The sequence below is a fragment of the Ranitomeya imitator genome, chromosome 2 (genome assembly GCF_032444005.1).
Source record: "Ranitomeya imitator isolate aRanImi1 chromosome 2, aRanImi1.pri, whole genome shotgun sequence".
Lineage (NCBI taxonomy): Eukaryota > Metazoa > Chordata > Amphibia > Anura > Dendrobatidae > Ranitomeya > Ranitomeya imitator.
The window spans coordinates 498,435,424-498,456,016 of NC_091283.1; the positions used below are offsets into that span (position 1 = coordinate 498,435,424).

General features: G+C 45.7%; 1 protein-coding gene across 3 annotated transcripts in view; it reads left to right on the forward strand.

The window, feature by feature from the left end:
- HAP1 (huntingtin associated protein 1) overlaps positions 1-20,593 on the forward strand; it is a 141,673-nt gene that overhangs the window by 71,657 nt on the left and 49,423 nt on the right. For all 3 annotated transcript variants that reach the window (XM_069751545.1, XM_069751544.1, XM_069751547.1), the window contains one exon: positions 5-199. In XM_069751545.1, the coding sequence (XP_069607646.1) occupies positions 94-199 (106 nt within the window). In that variant the 5' untranslated portion in view covers positions 5-93. The remainder of the gene's footprint in view (positions 1-4; positions 200-20,593) is intronic.

Sequence of the window (20,593 nt, forward strand, 5' to 3'; positions counted from 1 at the left end):
CCAGATGTGTGCACCAGTGGGGACGTTCCAGAGGTGGAGATCATCAGCCTGCTGCAGGAGCGGCTCCCGCACTACACCCTCCGCGCCGACACCATGTTTGGCTACGAGCACGATGACTGGCTGCAGACCCCCGTGCTCCCGGCAGATCTACCTCTGCGCCTCACCCCTGAGCAGATAGAGGAGACCCTGAAATATTTCCGTAAGTTGCCTCTTGATGTACTGCATACACCGGGACCTATTTCATAGAGGATCGGTATCGTTTTGGGAAGGGGAATAAATCCACTTAAGCACAGGGAGAAAATGCAACCAATGCCAAGAACCTACCCGGGAGTACGTGCCAGGGGCTGCGGCTAGTGTGGGTGCTGCCGACTGCTCAGGTTGGCACTGTCCTTTATCGAGGTAGGTAGGCATTTTCTCCAGAAGCACGGTGCGAGTTTCAAACATCTGATCCTTAAAGGGGTTGTCCACTACTTCTCAAGTGCTCCTGTATATTCCCCCAAATAAAATATTAACAACCTGTGCTCATTTCTGGTGCTGGCACCGCTCCAGCAACATTTTCCCCTGGTATAACTCCTTTCCTGTCTATAGCAGCATTTACTTTACAGGGGCGGTGTTGCAATACCAGACACATCCCATGGCCAAGAGTGGCGCTGTTTCTTGGAAACAAAACAGACCAATTTTGTGAATCCTTTCCAACTCTTTGAACTGTATTCTGGTACCCTTCTATTGCAGTACCCCAAACCACTGGCATCCACAGAATTTCAGCTCCCAGCTGATTACAGGGCACCCAAGGCCTGACATGGGGAGTCCTGCAGTATGAGATGAGGTTGACAAAACCAGACATCCCCTTTACTGCATAAATGACCTCAAATTAATGTATAAATCCTGCAGTTGCCCAGTGCCCTGGTACCTGTTTGCGGGTGACTGCAAGAACGTAAGCTTCTGAGGAAAATAGCAAGTATAAAGCCCACTTCAGGGATTAGTAAAGGAGCTTTTTTTTCCTAAACGACACCTCCTTGTGCGTAGTCGTGTCTGGTATATCGCATACACTGAAATGGAACTGAGCTCCGATACCAGGCACAACCCATGGGCTAGGGGGGCTCTATACTTCCCCCTGACAGCCACCTAAACCCCTGAGGGTACTCCCCACCTTTTGTAGAAGTTGCAGATACCAAGGTTGGGCAGTTGATAAGACAATTTACCATCTCAAACCTCTGTTTTTCCAACCTTTGACTCCAGCTCTGGCCCGAAGCTGACCCTGACTCCAGAGCCTGGAAGGACACAGGCCTGTTTTCTTAGCTCCCATGGAAGGACCAACTGCAGGTCTCTTGACCCAAGCACAATAGAGTCATAGGCATATATATTGGGTTGTTGAGTTTGGGCAAGAAGACCCGCGTCTAGGAAAGAGATTACAGGCTGTGAAACTTGGACTTGAGGAACCAGCCTAAAGCCCCCGTCACACACAGCGAGATCGCTAGCGACATCGCTGCTGAGTCACAAGTTTTGTGACGCAACAGCGATCTCAGTAGCGATCTCGCTATGTGTGACACGTAGCAGCAACCAGGCCCCTGCTGTGAGATCGCTGGTCGTGTCGGAATGGCCTGGGCCATTTTTTGATCGTTGAGGTCCCGCTGGGTAGCACACATCGCTGTGTTTGACACCTTACCAACGACCTCGCTGACAGAACGTCCCATTGAATCGTCATGAAATAGTATCGTTGTACAGGTCGCTACAGGTCGCCGCATCGCTGCTGCGTCGTTGGTGAGATCTCACTGTTTGACATCTCACCAGCGACCACATAGCGACGCTTGAGCGATCCCTGACAGGTCGTATCGTTGTCGGAATCGCTCAAGCGTCGCTATGTGTGACGGGGCCTTAAGTGATTGGATAGAACCATGCCCATGTGTGACCACCTCTCTTACGTGGGCTGGTGGCACAATAGACTGTATGGTAATTGGGGGACCCCCTTTTTGGAGATAGATGTGGTTCCCACCTCTGGGACCTGCACTTATCATACATGTGTGACACACGCTGAATATAAGCCATAAATAAGGCAAGGATAGGACTACCTCTTTAAGGAACGCGAGTCCCATGTACACAATATGGTCACTAATAGTCAATAATCCTGCGTATACATACCACAAATATCATATAGGTGTATAATACATGATCTGATGACCATCAATAAAGTCTTCATGTGTTCTGTCCCAGTTAGTGTGGCTGCTGCATGGCTCCAGGCTGTGGGGGATGGGATGCCCAGGTGTTTACAGTCAGTGAGGGGTTATGGCCTAGCTTGAGTCCACACTCCTTGTTCCTTATCGCTATAGGGAGGTGTTGCAGGCGGCTCCTCAGATGAGTGAACTTTGTACTTGTTGTCAGCAAAGATGCGGGGTGTGAGCTCTGGGTACATGGGAAGGTGAATACCAGATTAGATATGAAGTGGCGACATAACATGGAAGCTTGATCGCTGCAGTGCTGGCTTCCACATGTTTTCATTACATCTACCGGTTCTGGGACTCCATGGCATTGGTTTGCTCTAAATAACATAGTAAAATAGTTAGTAAGGCCGAAAAAGACATTTGTCCATCCAGTTCAGCCTATATTCCATCAGAATAAATCCCCAGATCTACGTCCTGCTAAAGAACCTAATAACTGTATGATACAATATTGTTCTGCTCCAGGAAGACATCCAGGCCTCTCTTGAACCCCTCGACTGAGTTCGCCATCACCACCTCCTCAGGCAAGCAATTCCAGATTCTCACTGCCCTGGGGCGCTCTTCTGCAGGGTGGGAGCCGTTATTATGTCCGAGCCTTCTGGGGCCCACCGGTATCCTCATTATTCTGCATGGCAAGTTCAACTCGGCAAAGAAAGCCTTGGTGATATTTTTACAGTCAAGCTATAGGGTGACCACCATCATGACCACCATTATAACTCCTACATAAGAGTTTCTAATCCAGTAGACCAAGGACTGTGCCCATTAAAAAAAGATTTGTCCCAAAATTAACATTTTACATCTATCCTAATGTTCTGATAGCTGGGATCCTCTTGGATCATGAGAACAGTGGTTCCAATGCCCTTCGTGTTAGTGGAGCACAAGACTTCCACATGCACATTGCTTGTATTCAGTCCAAGTGACTGTCACTGTTCTCACCTATGTCCTTCAGTCCTGTGCTCTATTCACACACAGGACACTGGGAACCCCATTCACTGGGGGTCTTTTGTGGTCAAACCCCAACACTATGGATAGCTGAGTTTTAATTTTGCCACAAACCTTTAAGAAGTTTAGGAATGTTAAATGATAACTTGATGAAGTTTTCTCAGAGCCCCCTAGGAGAGTGAACCCCCAACAAGAGCAAAATGGGTCCACTTGTGATAAAAGGGCAGTCTGGTGCTTGACAATACTACAGTACATTTCCTTATTTTCTTGAGAGGAGAGCCCTGCTTCACTCTTCCCTCTTTACCCCGAAAACCCTGTTTGCTGCTATCTTGGTCCTCCATTGAAGTCCAGAATATGCCTGTGCTTCATGGGAGACCAGTCAATTTCACTATAAACTAAATATAGTAGTATTGCAGTATGTACAGCACACGTGATCCAACGATCTAAGATTCCGATTGCAGGGACAGAAAATTAACGTAAAAATAATTCCAAAGACATGCTAATAGGGAATTTAGATTGTGAGCCCCAATGGGCACAATGATGATAATGTCTGTAAAGCGCTGTGGAATTAATGGCGCTATATACGTGAGTAAAATAAATACCGTATTTTTCGGACTATAAGACGCTTCGGACCATAAAACGTACCCAAATTTTGGGGTGGAAAATAGCAGAAAAAAGATTTTTATAACATCGGGGTCAATCTTATTGTCAGAATTTAAGGTATCGTACCTTAGACACAGCGGTGGTACAGCGTGGTCACAGAAGGCAGAGTCCCTTCCTCAGGAAGCCGGTGGCAGCTGAAGTGGGACAATGCTGCACTCCCGGAGTGCGATGTTGCGGGTCCGGTGTCGGCATTGAGGCAGAGGTGGAGCAGGGTCCCATCCTCAGGATGCCGGCGACGGCAGAGGTGTGGCGATGGGGTGCGGAGTGCACCTCAGCAGGGTCCCTTCTTCAGGATGCCGGCGGCAGAAATGTGGTGGCACAGCAGCCCGGTGTCCACAGTAAGCAGAGTGCATTATTGGTTTCCCTGTGGCCAACTTCCTGAAGCCGCGCTTGCGCAGATTGAGATCTCGGCGGCCATTTTCCTAAAGCCGAGTGCTGCCAAGATTTCAATCTTCGCATGTGCGGCCTCCGGCATCCATTTTCCTGAAGCCTCCGGTGGTCCACAGCTTCAGGAAGATAGCCGCAGGGAAACTGGTGATGCACTCTGCTCAGGATGGACACTGGGTGGCGGCGCCACCACATTTCTGCCTCTGCAACCTGATGAAGGGACCCTGCTTAGGTGCACTCCGCACTGCCGCAGCATCGCCACACTTCTGCTACAACCCCCCTTGCCCGGCCAGCCTGTGTTCGCACTATAAGACTCACCCCCCCATTTTCCTCCCAAATTTTTTTGGGGAAAAGTGCGTCTTATAGTCCGAAAAATACGGTAAATAAGATATAACGTAAAATAATCCACCCCCTCTTTCCAGTTCAGACATAAGGAAATAAAAACTAGATACACTAAAATTATTTAAAAGTTCAATGTCTTAAAGAAACTAAAGCTCCCAAATGTGGTTTCTGCAATTAAGACATATAACGCAATAAAAAGCAAACAAAACATTGTATATTTCACACAATGGTATCAATAAAAATGTCTGCCCAACACTCAAAAAAACAAGGCCTCATATCACTCTTAACGGCAGAAAAATAAATTGTGGGTCTCCGAAAATGGCATATAATATAAAAGTCAATAAAGCAATGACAACCTAAGGGGTTTGCTGCAGACCCTGGGTTGTCGGTCAACCCATCATCTACCCGATGGGCGGAATTAGTGACACGAGTGGGATTAGTGATGCGCTTCCGGCGCGACTACATTAAATGCCGCTGTCAGCGTTTGACAGCAGCATTTAACAGGTTAACAGCCGCGGGTGGATTGTGACTCTACCTGCGGCTGTTAGGGGCACATGTCAGCTGTTCAAAACCGCTTGCATATGCTGGGAAAGATGTGGGCTCACCGCCGGAACCCACATCAAAGGGAGTGACATGACATGCGCTGTACATGTACGGCACATGTCGTGAAGGGGTTAAGCAATGTTTTACCTGAAAGAACGAATCAGGTGCTGTCCTGTCTGTATACTCACTTTTGCTTCCTCCCCTGCCCAGGAGCTGTGGTATGATCAGACCATGTTCCCGCACAATCAGGCACGGCCATTACACAGTACACAGCAGGGGCACATTTCTAAGATTATTTCAGCACAGGAACATTTTATTTAAACACATCCAATTGTGGAAATTAGTATTATTCCAAGATATGTTGATTGAAATAAACTTTGTTTGTGAGAGAGCCCCTTTAAGCCCAGAATGAGCATGGGTTTATATTTATGGCAAGTTCTTCTAGATGTTTCCACTGATATAGATATAATATAATCAGTGGGTTCAGCTCCTCTGGCTCTTTGACATGCTGCTTGTAGACAGAACTGAAATTTCTTATGGAACCATGTTTTGGGGTACCTGGTGGTACTCTAGTGTGGTCGCTCACACAGCTCCTCTACCGACACAGCACGATCAGTTCTATCTAGACAACTCCTTGAAGCGTGAGATCGTGTTAGAACGGGAATGGAGGGAAATATTTAGCTGGGGTAGAACAGGACAAGGTGGCAAAGCTAGTACAATTCAAGGTTTCATAATATGGATGTTCTGGTTTCTAAGTGTACAATGCAGAAGTCCGAATTGTCTTAAAAAAAAAAAAAGAAAATACAAAAAAAATGTAGGACCTTTTGGTGGAGTCATTGTGTGTTGGGAGTTTCAGTTGGGGTCATGGCATGTAGATGCAGTCACAGAATAGGTTGGCTAGAAAGTCTTGGTTGGACAGTAAAGTGAGCTTCTCTCATGGGCCCCATAACAGCTGGGTGTTTTTCCTCCATTGGAGATACCCCACTGTATGTAAAAACCCTGGTTTCCGACCATTGGTTGATATGAACATGCCACCGATCAGCCATGTGTTTGTTAATCAGTTGATTGGATCGTCTGTGAGGCCTAAAAATCACATAATCTGCAGCACAACTCGCGAGGATGTGCTGCAGACAATAGAAAAACTGTATGGGGGCCCACCAATCATATTACCAATAATTCGAGCCCCATACTATCTACATCAGCCGTGTGAAAGGTCCTTCAAGCACCAGTCCAGTTGCTACATTTATGATTGGCACCTAAGATTGCAGAGCTGCCACATGGCTTGGTGCCTTCTGGACCTGTAGACCCTCCAGGTGCTGCCCTATAGGGGGCCACACATGTAGCACTGCAGCCTATGTGCCTGTTTGCACTGCCCTCATTCTGCTCAGATGTTTGGCTGGATTCCTGAGTGACAGCCGGAATTTCCTGCTCCTGCCTCACCGGTTATGGACTGTGGATGTGACCGGCGGCACATCATCAATGGAGGGCGACCAAAGGAGAGAGGAGGGACTAGGGTTTGTGCTCAGATCTCATCCCTCACATTCTACAAGACTAAGGTTCCTGTAGCCAGGAGGCAAGAAGCCGGAGATGATGGGATCCATCCTTACTCGCCTACACTTGTCTTGCATCTCATTATTGCAGGGGATTTGCCCTAACCAGCTCCAGAATAATTAACTACTTGAAAGCTTGTGAGTAAGAAGGGCGATTCAGAAAAAGGAGTCAACAATCGTAACCTCCTACAAGTGCAGTCCACGAAAGCCATAGGAAAATCGCTTCTTATGGAATTGCATTATCAGCAATTTCCTATGATGCAGCAACTATCCAATTCAGTTGTGTAGCCTGACCCTCGTTTCTGCCCCACATCCAAGGGAAACTCCATATTATGGTATTATGGAATTGCCTAACATGCCCCCATTAGATTACCAGAAGAGCTGTAGGCACTCCATATAGCATCTTCTCATGAAGAAAGGATACCTACCAGGGAATTGTAATACCCGCTCTGTGGGGGTCCAACCAATGTGACCCATGCCAGACCATAAGGGGCAATTGATGACACTGGAGCTTTGGGTCTGGAATGCCGCATGGCCGGCATCTGCTCATAAATTGCTTATAGTGCAATTCCGTAATGTACAAGTGTCACCGATGACTGCCAATCACTAACGTCAGGTGGCTGAGAAAAGTGATTTTCTTTTTTCTTGTGTTTTTTTTTTTTTTTTTTTTGTGCTCTATCCTTTGGACCCCATATGGTTTGTATTTGACTGTAATGGGTCAATCTAATGGGCACCTGGAAAATAAACAGAGAGCCGCTGCCGGACAAATTGTCATGAGGCTTCCTAATGAGACTCCTTTTGCCGTCTCTGAGGTCGCTTTAGTTTAGGGGATGATTCATGAACTATTCCTTCAATCATATGCAGGTGACAGGCAAAAGATGGAAATAGAAATTGCCGCACAGTGTCGTCACACAAGCCGTGCGACTCAAGGATGCTGCCCGGACTCATTAACATCATTATTCTGGAAAGAGCTTGCAGCTACGATCTGTGGAGATTAAGCCGCGTGTACGCCAGAGATTATCTGTGAATTAGGACTCTATTCTTATACTGTAGTCTTATGCTTCACCCTGCAGATAGCTACATGTTCAGTGACTAGGCCCCCGCTGTGTCTGACTGGGTGACTGCCCCTCTAGGCTGCACTGGATGGCGGTCGTAATGGTGAACAGTGCTTCCTGTGTGTGGTGCGTATGTCTGGTCAGTCATCTGTGTGTGGTATATGTGTATGTTTGGTGATTTATGTTTATATTTGGCCAGTGTTTTTATGTGGGTGTGTATGTATGAGTATATCTGTGTATATGTATGTATGTAATATACACACAGTTGTGTGAAAGTCCCCCCCTCCGATTTCCTATTCTTTTGCATGATTGTCACACTTAAAGGGAACTTGTCACCTCCAGAGTGTTTTTAAGTAAAAGAGCCACCTTCTGCAGCACTAAGGCTGCATTCTGTGAAGGTGACTCTTATGGTTCTTATCCCTAGTAACACTGAAATAATGACTTTTATAAATTTCCCGCCAAACCTCTATTGTGTCCCGGAGGTATGTCTTCTCCCCCTGACTCAGCCGCCTCGCAGCCGTCCATCATCCCACTGTGTCCTCCGCCTCATCTGTTTGTCATGACGGCGCCTTCGTGTAGTGGAGGCCCCAGATCCCGCCCCGCAGTGTGTTATGATGTATTCACACTGCAGGGCTGGGAATCTAGCGCCTGCGCAGTGGAGCTGGACACCGTGCTCTATTGAAGATAGTGCCGATGTCTTGCGAGATTTGTGAAGTCTTGCGAGACTTCGGCACCATCTTGAATGGAGCATGGTGACCCGCTCCACTGTGCAGGCTCCAGATTCTCAGCCCCGCAGTGTTAAAACAATCATAACACACTGTGGGGCGGGATCTTGGGCCTCCCCTCCACGCAGGCGCGAGAGCATTACATCATCGCCTGATGTCCGTTCCGGTCAGCACGCACTGTGCATGCCCGAGAAATATTGGCAGATAGCAGGCAGTGGAGGACAACTGTAATGAGTGGCAGACACTGGTAGTAGGCCCAAATAATAAAGTAGGCTAAGTGCAGTTCAAAATTGGTAACAGGACTAAATAGGCGGCATTGCTTTATTCAGTGGAGGACAACTGTAATGAGTGGCAGACACAGTAGGCCCAAATAATAAAGTAGGCTAAGTGCAGTTCAAAATTGGTAACAGGACTAAATAGGCGGCATTGCTTTATTCAGTGGAGGACAACTGTAATGAGTGGCAGACACAGGTAGTAGGCCCAAATAATAAAGTAGGCAAAATGCAGTTCAAAATTGGTAACAGGACTAAACAGATGGCATAGCTAGGTACAGGGGTGGGCTCCTCTGCTGAGTAGCAGACAGTGGTAGTGACAGTGGTAGTAGGCGCAAAGTATTAACTAGTCTAAATGGAGGCCAGGGCCCCTGTATATTTTAACTATCATCTATCATTTCAACAAATTTGTATTGGCAGTGCCATTGAAGGATTTATCAGCACAGACTACACAGTGGTGGAGCAGGGAGAGGTAAGTATTGCAAGTGGTAGAGCACTGTTTTGAGCTGGGGGGTGAACACTCTCTCGGGGGCGGCGGTACTGGCACAGGGCCCCTCATATTACGACGGTGTGTCTGACGTTGGTTGTGCACCACCACCATCAGAGACACTTCATTGTACTATGAGGGACCCTGTGCCAGTGCCGTCGCCCAAGAGTGGGCCCACCCACCTGTCCAGGCAAACGGCACTTGCACGGGTGCTTGCGCCAGGTGGTGACCACGGCCCTGTGGGGGGAGTCAGCCCATTTAGGGAGGTATAAAAATGGCCTATGGTGGACATTCAGCAGCTGCAAATGGAGGAATTGAGAGGTCAATAAGAGGAGGCCAAAAACAAGACATTTTTCCGGCAAGCTACGTGTCAGCAGGGGAAGGTGGGGCAAAATAATTTGAAATCCATGATTGGTTCATTTTAATGAAGGTTAGATCATTAACATTTCGGGGAGCCAGCCGTGTCCTTTTTTCGGTCAGTATTGAAGCAGCAGCACCGAAGACTCTTTCTGATAGCACACTAGCAGCTGGGCAAGCGAGCTCCTGTAATGCATATTCTGCCAATTCAGGCCAGGTGTCTATTTTAGATGCCCAGTAATCAAAGGGGAATGACCTGTGAGGGAGAACTTCGATAAGGGAGGAAAATTATTTCGTAACCATACAGGACAAATGCTGTCTCCTGTCACTTTGAATCGATGCAGCAGTACCTGTCGTGTCAGCAGTCATTGCGAAATCACTCCACAACCTGGTCATAAAACCCCTCTGTCCAACGCCACTTCGTATTTGTGCACCTCTAACACCTCTGCCATGTTGCGCCCACGGCTCGTGTGAGAACCATCACCCCCCCTGTGTGCTGGGAATGCCTGAACCAAACGGTCTACAAGAGTTGCTTGTTTGGTAGCCAATAGTGGCTCAAGGTTCTCATGTGGCATGATATTTTGTAATTTTCCTTTCTATCGTGGATCCAGGAGGCAGGCCAACCAGTAATCGTCATCGGTCATCATTTTGATAATGCGGGGGTCCCTTTTTAGGATATGCAAGGCATACTCAGCCATGTGGGCCAATGTTCCAGGTGTCAATTCACTGCTTGTGCTGGGGTAAGGAGCACTTTCTTGCAAATCAACATCACTTGTGTCCCGCAAAAACCCTGTACCTGACTTTGCAATGCCACCAGTTTGTATTGCCCCCTGAGAAGCATCCTCCTCCCATAAATATTCATCCCCATCATCATCCTCCTCCTCTTTGTCTGCCACCTCGTCCAGGAGAGTTCCCTGAGCCGACAATGGCTGACTGTCATCAAAGCTTCCCTGCTCCTTGGCTGCAGACGCCAGCTCCTTAATGTGCGTCAAACTTTGCATCAGCAGATGCATTAGTGGGATGCTCATGCTTATGATGGCGTCGTCTGCACTTACCAGCCGTGTGCATTCCTCAAAACACTGAAGGACTTGACAGAGATCTTGTAGCTTTGACCACTGCACACCAGACAACTCCATGTCTGCCATCCAAGTGCCTGCCCGTGTATGTGTATCCTCCCACAAATTAATTACAGCACGCCTCTGTTCGCACAGCCTCTGAACCATGTGCAGTGTGGAGTTCCACCTTGTTGCAACGTCGATTATTAGGTGGTGCTGGGGAAGATTCAGCGATCGCTGATGGTTCAACATATGGCTGGAGTGTACAGGCGACCGGCGGATGTGCGAGCAAAGTCTTCGCATCTTCAGGAGCAGGGCTGGTAACTCCGAATAATTTTTGAGGAAGCACTGCACCACCAGGTTCAAGGTGTGAGCCAGGCAAGGAATGTGTTTCAGTTCTGAAAGGGCTATGGCAGCCATAAAATTCCTTCCGTTATCACGGACTACCTTGCCTGCCCCAAGATGTACACTGCCCAGCCATGACTGAGTTTCTTGCTGCAAGTACTCGGCCAGTACTTCCGCGGTGTGTCTGTTGTCGCCCAAACACTTCATTTGTAACACAGCCTGCTGACGCTTACCACTAGCTGTTCGATAATGGGACACCTCGGCTCATGTGCAACACTGGCAGCTGCGGATGGAGTGGTCGTGCGACTGCGCTCTATGGACGAGCTTTCGCTTCTGGAGGAGGAGGTGTGGCGAACGCCTACAGCCAACTGTTTCCTAGACCGAGGGCTAGGCAGAACTGTCCCACTATGGCTGTCCCCTGTGGACCCTGCATCCACCACATTAACCCAGTGTGCCGTGATGGACACGTAACATCCCTGGCCATGCCTACTGGTCCATGCATCTGTTGTGAGGTGCACCTTTCCACTGACTGATTGCCTCAGTGCATGGACAATGCGGTCTTTGACATGCTGGTGGAGGGCTGGGATGGCTTTTCTCGCAAAGTGCCGACTGGGTAAGTCATAGCGTGGTACTGCGTAGGCCATCAGGTCTTTGAAAACTTCGCTTTCAACCAACCGGTAGGGCATCATCTCTAACGAGATTAGTATAGCAATGTGGTCGTTCAAACCCTGTGTATGCGGATGAGAGGATGAGTACTTTCTTTTACAAAACGAGAGTCTCTTGTAGGGTGAGCTGGACTGGAGAGCTGCATATGGTGGAACTAGCAGTGATGGTGGTGGACATGGCGGATTGAGAGAGGGTTGGTGATGGTATTCTTGATGTTGGCCTACATACAGTGTTTCCTACCAATAACCTTGTTATTCCCTGACTGCTTTGGCCTTGCAACGATATTGCCACACTACACTCTTCCTACTATGGAATACCTTTTCAGGCATTGCACTCTGTGCTACTTTCACCGGATGGCCACGCTGTCCTAAAAGTGTTTTTGTTTTTGACAAACGTTTTTGGCCTGATACGGGCATGCCAGATGACAGCTGTTGCGATGTAGATGGCTGCTGCGGATCATCCTCCTCCGCTTCTGAGCTACTGGCAGCGGCACCCTCTTCCCCCAATGGCTGCCAATCTGGGTCAACAACTGGGTCATCTATCACCTCCTCTTCAATGTCATGTGCACCTTCCTCTGTGTCACCGTGTAAGGTGCTATAGCGTTCGGGACTGGGCTCCATAGTCTCATCAGGGTCAGATTCTGTCTCAGTACACTGCGAGGGCAATGTAGTGATCTGAGTCAATGGAACAGCATTATAATCTAGCTATGGCTGTGCATCAGTGCACTCCATGTCCGATTCATCGTGTAATGGGCAGTTAACAATTTCCCTTTCTAACCCAGGCACGGTATGTGTAAAGAGCTCCATGGAGTAACCTGTAGTGTCGCCTGACGCATCCTTCACTTTTGGTTTGGGTGAAGGACACAAGGAAACGTCTTGTTCCTGACCGGGAGCATCCACTGACGACTCGCTGCTTTTATATTTGGAACTTTCTGAAGAGGAGGTGAAAGAGCTAGAGGCTTAGTCAGCGAGGAAAGCCAAAACTTTTTCCTGCTGCTCCGGCTTTAAAAGCTGTTTTCCTACTCCCAGATAAGGCAGCCTTCAAGGCCTTGTGTAGCCAGACGATGACGCTGGCTCAACACCTCCAGCCTTAGGTGCTATTGTGCTTTTGCCACTACCACCAGATGCATCACCATCAGTACCAGCTGGCAACCACCGCCCACGGGCTCTTCCACCAGACTTCCTCATTTTTTGGAAAATCTAACCAAAATAACAACCGTTATATGGTACTGTAAAACAAGGTAGAATGTGTATATAAACTTGCTGAGAATTTAAATCTCCCTTTTTTTTGGGGAGACTGAACCAAAACTCAGGCCCAGTGTATAAAACAACACAATGTAAGTGGCAGAAAGATATATGAAAAAATACAAGGACTGTAGTACAATTTCAATCTCCCCACAATGATCTCAGGAAAAGTATGGCAGCAATAAAAAGGACTGCTGCACACAAAAGTGTGGACAAATAAACAAGATAACTGTGCAGAAAGGAGCAACAGGATTTTTGCTTTTAAAAAAGCAGTTGGTTTGCACAGCGGCGTGCAAACAGCAATGCAGCTATCAGGGAGCCTTATAAGGCAGCCTAATAAGCTACAGAGCTGATGCACAAAAATATAGCCTCCACTGTCCCTGCAAAATAATGGTGGTGTTGGACAGTGGAAATCGCTACAGCACAAGCAGTTTGGGGGTTAATCTTCCCTCCCTAACTATATCCCTTCTTCTGATGAAGCTGCAGCAACCTCTCCCTATGCTAAGATCGGCAGAAGTAAGATGGCGGCCAGCGTGCATGCCCCTTTATAGCCCCTGTGACGCAGCAGAAAGCAAGCCAATCACTGTCATGCCCTTCTCTAAGATGGTGGGGACCGAGACCAATGTCATCACGCTGCCCACACTCTGCGTACTCCTTCATTGGCTGAAAAATTGTGCTGAAAGCGTCATACAAAACGCGACTTTTGCGCGCAGATCGCCGACCTCATAGCCGATACCACACTAGGATCGGGTCAGGTTTCATGAAACCCGACTTTGCTGAAAGTCGGCGATTTTTGAATTTGTCCGATTTGTTTCGCTCAACCCATGTGGGCAATTTATAAAAGTCTGTATTTCTGCGTTCCTAGGGCTAAGAGAAATAACAGCCACCTTAACAGAATGCAGCCTTTGTGCTGCTGAAGGTGACTCTTTTACTTAAAAAACGCCCTGGGGGGTGGTGACAGGTTCCCTTTAAATGTTTCAGATCACCAAACAAATATAAATATTAGACAAAGATAGTAATCACAAAATGTAGTTTATAAATGAAGGCTTTTAAAAAGAAATCCAAACCTACAGGGCCCTGTGTGAAAAAGTGATTGCCTCCTAAACCTAATAACTGGTTGTGCCACCCTAAGCAGCAACAACTGCAGTCAAGCGTTTGCAATGAGTCTTTTACAACATTCTGGAAGAATTTTGGCCACCTCACTTTTGCAGAATTGTTGTAATTCAGCAACATGGAGGGTTTCTGAGCATGAACGGCCTTTTTAAGGTCATGCCACAGCATCTCAATCAGATTAATGTCAGGACTTTCACTAGGCCACACCAAAGTCTTAATTTTGTTTTTCTTAAGCCATTCAGAGGTGGACTTGCTGGTGTGTTTTGGATCATTGTCCTGTTGCATAACCCAACCGGTGCCTCAGCATAAGGTCACAAACAGATAGCCGGGCATTCTCCTTCAGGATTTTTTGGTAGCTAGTAGAATTCATAGTTCCTTTTACCACAGCAAATCTTCCAGGTCCTGGAGCAACAACACAGCCCTACTCCATCACACTACCACCACCATATTTGACTGTTGGTATGATGTTCCTTTTCTGAATTGCTGTGTTTCTTCTACTAATGGGACATAGATCTTCCAAAAAGTTAAACTTTTGTCTTGTCAGTCCTCAGAGTATTCTTCCAGAAGTTTTGGGGATACCAAATAGTCTTTTTAACTACTGTATTTTTTGAATTATAAGATGCTCCAGATTATAAGACGCACCCCCAAATTTTGAGGAGAAAAATAGGGATTTTTTTTAAAAATAAAATGGTGGTACTTCTTATAATCCATGCATCTTATTACTTACCAGGGGTGGTAGCTGCAGTGAATCGGGGTCCCAGGGTCGGTGCTGGAGGTGGCAGAAGTGGGGTGATGCTGCAGGCCGCAGGCTCGCATGAGGGGGTGTTCCGATGTGCGGCATGCCGCTGCGGGGTGTGCGGCACTGCAGGGGTGCCCGGCGGTGCTGCCAGGGGTGTCCAGTGCTGCGGGTGTCTCCGGGGGTGCGGGGTGCCTCTGCCGACATTTTGTGAAAGGCCAGAGCTCCTGCAGTTCCATAGTTTCCTGTGCTGTGGACTCCGGGAAAATTGACCGCCGGTCGGGCACATGCGCAGATGGAGATCTCAGCACCAAGATCTCGGGAGATGAGATCTCGGCGCGGAACTACGTATGTTTAGTGGTATATGTGTATGTTTACTCACTGTGGTGTATACAGTATGTGTGTGTGTTCAGTGTTTTATTTGTATGTTTTGGTCGTGTTGTATATGGATATGTGTGGCCATTATTATATCTGTGTATGTTTGGCCATTATTAGTAACATAGTAACATAGTAACATAGTTAGTAAGGCCGAAAAAAGACATTTGTCCATCCAGTTCAGCCTATATTCCATCATAATAAATACCCAGATCTACGTCCTTCTACAGAACCTAATAATTGTATGATACAATATTGTTCTGCTCCAGGAAGACATCCAGGCCTCTCTTGAACCCCTCGACTGAGTTCGCCATCACCACCTCCTCAGGCAAGCAATTCCAGATTCTCACTGCCCTAACCGTAAAGAATCCTCTTCTATGTTGGTGGAAAAACCTTCTCTCCTCCAGACGCAAAGAATGCCCCCTTGTGCCCGTCACCTTCCTTGGTATAAACAGATCCTCAGCGAGATATTTGTATTGTCCCCTTATATACTTATACATGGTTATTAGATCGCCCCTCAGTCGTCTTTTTTCTAGACTAAATAATCCTAATTTTGCTAATCTATCTGGGTATTGTAGTTCTCCCATCCCCTTTATTAATTTTGTTGCCCTCCTTTGTACTCTCTCTAGTTCCATTATATCCTTCCTGAGCACCGGTGCCCAAAACTGGACACAGTACTCCATGTGCGGTCTAACTAGGGATTTGTACAGAGGCAGTATAATGCTCTCATCATGTGTATCCAGACCTCTTTTAATGCACCCCATGATCCTGTTTGCCTTGGCAGCTGCTGCCTGGCACTGGCTGCTCCAGGTAAGTTTATCATTAACTAGGATCCCCAAGTCCTTCTCCCTGTCAGATTTACCCAGTGGTTTCCCGTTCAGTGTGTAATGGTGATATTGATTCCCTCTTCCCATGTGTATAACCTTACATTTATCATTGTTAAACCTCATCTGCCACCTTTCAGCCCAAGTTTCCAACTTATTCAGATCCATCTGTAGCAGAATACTATCTTCTCTTGTATTAACTGCTTTACATAGTTTTGTATCATCTGCAAATATCGATATTTTACTGTGTAAACCTTCTACCAGATCATTAATGAATATGTTGAAGAGAACAGGTCCCAATACTGACCCCTGCGGTACATCTATGTATGTTTGGCCTTTATTATATGTGTGGTATGTGTGTGTATGTTTGGCCATTATTACATCTGTGTATGTTTGGCCATTACTATATGTGTGTATATTTGGTCATGTATTATATGTGTGTGTGTATGTTTGGCCATTATGTATATGTGTGTATGTTTGATCATTTATTATATGTGTGTGTGTGTGTTTGGCCATTTATTATATGTGTGGTATACAGTTAGGTCCATATATATTTGGACAGAGATGACATTTTTCTAATTTTGGGTATAGAAATTACCACAATGAATTTTAAACAAAACAATTCAGATGCAGTTGAAGTACAGACTTTCAGTTTTCATTTGAGGGTATCCACATTAAAATTGGATGAAGGGTTTAGGAATTTCAGCTCCTTAACATGTGCCATCCTGTTTTTAAAGGGACCAAAAGTAATTGGACAATTGACTCCAAGGCTATTTCATGGACAGGTGTGGGCAATCCCTTCGTTATGTCATTCTCAATTAAGCAGATAAAAGGCCTGGAGTTGATTTGAGGTGTGGTGCTTGCATTTGGAAGGTTTTGCTGTCAAGTAAACATGCGGTCAAAGGAGCTCTCCATGCAGGTGAAACAAGCCATCCTTAAGCTGCGAAAACAGAAAAAACCCATCTGAGAAATTGCTACAATATTAGGAGTGGCAAAATCTACAGTTTGGTACATCCTGAGAAAGAAAGAAAGCACTGGTGAACTAATCAATGCAAAAAGACCTGGGCGCCCACGGAAGACAACAGTGGTGGGTGATCGCAGAATAATCTCCATGGTGAAGAGAAACCCCTTCACAACAGCCAACCAAGTGAACAACACTCTCCAGGAGGTCGACGTATCAATATCCAAATCTACCATAAAGAGAAGACTGCATGAAAGTAAATACAGAGGGTTCACTGCAAGGTGCAAGCCACTCATAAGCATCAAGAATAAAAAGGCTAGACTGGACTTTGCTAAAAAACATCTAAAAAAGCCAGCACAATTCTGGAAGAACATTCTTTAGACAGATGAAACCAAGATCAACCTCTACCAGAATGATGGAAAGAGAAAAGTATGGCGAAGGCGAGGTCCAGCTCCTGATCCAAAGCACACCACATCATCTGTTAAACATGGCGGAGGCAGTGTGATGGCTTGGGCATGCATGGCTGCCAGTGGCACTGGGTCACTAGTGTTTATTGATGATGTGACACAGGACAGAAGCAGCCGAATGAATTCTGAGGTATTCCGAGCCATACTGTGTGCTCAGATCCAGCCAAATGCAGCCAAACTGATTGGTCGTCATTTCATACTACAGATGGACAAAGACCCAAAGCATAAAGCCAAAGCAACCCAGGAGTTTATTAAAGCAAAGAAATGGAATATTCTTGAATGGCCAAGTCAGTCACCTGATCTCAACCCAATTGAGCATGCATTTCACTTGTTAAAGACTAAACTTCAGACAGAAAGGCCCACAAACAAACAGCAACTGAAAACCACCGCAGTGAAGGCCTGGCAGAGCATCAAAAAGGAGGAAACACAGCGTCTGGAGATGTCCATGAGTTCAAGACTTCAGGCAGTCATTGCCAACAAAGGGTTTTCAACCAAGTGCTAAAAATAAACCTTTTATTTAAAATTATTGAATCTGTCCAATTACTTTTGGTTAAAACAAGGGTGGCACATGTTAATGAGCTGAAACTCCTAAACCCTTCATCCAATTTTAATGTGGGTACCCTCAAATGAAAGCTGAAAGTCTGAACTTCAACTGCATCTGAATTGTTTTGTTTAAAATTCATTGTGGTAATGTCTATAACTAAAATTAGAATAATGTTGTCTCTGTACAAATATATATGGACCTAACTGTATGTGTGTATGTTTGGCCATTATGTATATGTGTGTGTGTTTGGTCATTTATTAAATGTGTGGTATGTGAGTGTATGTTTAGCCATTATTATAGGTGTGGTATGTGCGTGTGTTCAGTATGAGATGTGTATACTTGGTCATTGTTGTATGTGTCAGACGTGTATGTATGTTTGGTCTGTGGTACTTGTGTGTGTATGTTTGGTCAGGCCAATGTTATACATTGCAGCTCAGATGAAGACATCAAAGAATGTATTGATGCCTGTGAAACCTAAAATCTGTGCCACTTCTAAAATGAGGTCAGGGATAAGCTGAATCCTCGGATATTACTACAGATGGGAGCTGAGGTTTTGGTCATGCATCTGTGCATCATCACTGGCTCACATTGTTTATCTCAGCCCAGTACTTCATTCTAGCCCTCCAAGACTCGCACCCTCTTCACCCAGCCTGGTAAACGTGGCCATCATGCTAATGACACATGGCAGATAGCAGCAGCTGCCCTGAACAGCGGGAGACAACCCTGCCTTGTACTATATAGCAGACACTGCTGAACGTTCTTACTTGTTTTATGTATCACAATGTTATGTATCACAATGTGGAGGCAGCCAAACTTCAGATTAGAAAGAATAACTTTGTGTCATCAGCTCCTAAATGTTACCCGAGTTAAAGAATCGCAACAAGAAACATAATACAACACACACCACACAGCAGAAAGTGTTGGCACCCTTGAAATTGTTCGACAAAATTAAGTATTTCTCCCAGAAAATTTATTGCAATTACACATGTTTTGTTATACACATGTTTGATGTGTGTAATTGAACTGAGCAAAAAAAACAAATTGGACATAATTTCACTCAAAACCCCCAAATTGGCCTGACTAAATTGTTAGCACCTTTGCAAAATTGTGGGTAAACAACTTTTTTTCAAGCATTTGATGCTCATTCAAACTTACTTGTGGCAAGTAACAGGTGTGGGCAATATGAAAATCACACCTGAGACCAAATAAAAAGGTGAGAAGTTGACTCAATCTTTGCATTGTGTGTCTGTGTGTGCCACGCGAAGTCTGGATAACAGAAAGAGGAGAAGGTAATGTCTGAGGACATAAGAACCAAACTTGTTTTAAAGCCATCATCAATCTCAAAGTTACGAGTCCATCTCTAGAGACCTTGATGTTCCTTTATCCACAGTGCGCAACATAATCAAGAAGTTTGCAACCCATGGAACTGTAGCTAATCTCCCTGACATGGACGCCAGAGACAAATTGATGAAAGGCTGCAACACAGAATAGTCGGAATGGTGGATAAGCAGCCCCGAACAAGTTCCAGAGAAATTCAAGCTGTCCTGCAAGCTCAGGGTGCGTCAGTGTCAGCGCGAACTATCCGTTGACATTTATATGAAATGAAACACTATGGCAGGAGATTCAGGAGGACCCCACTGCTGACACAGAGACCTAAAAAAGAAAGACTGCAGTTTGCGAAAATGCATGTGGGTATTATACACAATCCAAACATAATGAAAAACTACCTCCGATCATATGAACAGATCCCGTGTAAATCATACACTGATACCAGTATGTAAACAACTGTAATAAATATTTAAGCAAGCCAAGAGATGGCTTTATGCCATATAAATAAACATACTGGAAATAGATAATATGTATGAGAGAGCCTGAAGGGAATACCCCATATAAAAAAGTGCCAACTGCATAGATCTAATAAACCACGCATATAGGTAATCTACTGAGAGGGCTACAAATAATAGTACCTGGGTGTTACCCTATTGTTGGTACTTACTTATCCTAAAAAACCTCAAGCAGTGTGCCAGTAATAATGCGGGTTCATTTACAAAGAATAGGAAACCTCAAAACATATTTATCACAGTGGGATAACACGAGACCTGAGCAAACACCTACACGCGTTTCGATGAACTCTTGCGCCCCCGGAAGAAGAATTCATCGAAACGGTTGTGTATAACAGCCTGTGGCTTTTTATCTTTTTGATACGAATAAACTATATGTTTTTGAACTCTACATTCATTGCGGCCTATCCTTATTTCTTTTGGGAGGTCCTTGCGTGTTTATCACATCTGAACGTGTTCCTTTGATTTGTCTACAGACTAATATGTATATCCATTACTGTGTGTATATATGTATGTGTATATATGTGTATGTGTGTATATATATATATATATATATATATATATATATATATATATATATAAATATATATATGTATGTATGTATGTATGTGTGTATATATATATATATATATATATATATATATATATATATATATATATATATATACTAGCTATTGAACCCGTTCTACGCCCGGGTGGCGAGCATTTATATTGGTATATTGTCTCCATCGTGGTATGTGCTGCTCCATCCTGCGTCCCCATCCTGTCATGTGCTGCTCCATCCTGTGTCCCCATCCTGTCGTCCCCATCCTGTCATGCGCTGCTCCATCCTGCGTCCCCATCCTGTCATGTGCTGCTCCATCCTGCGTCCCCATCCTGTCAT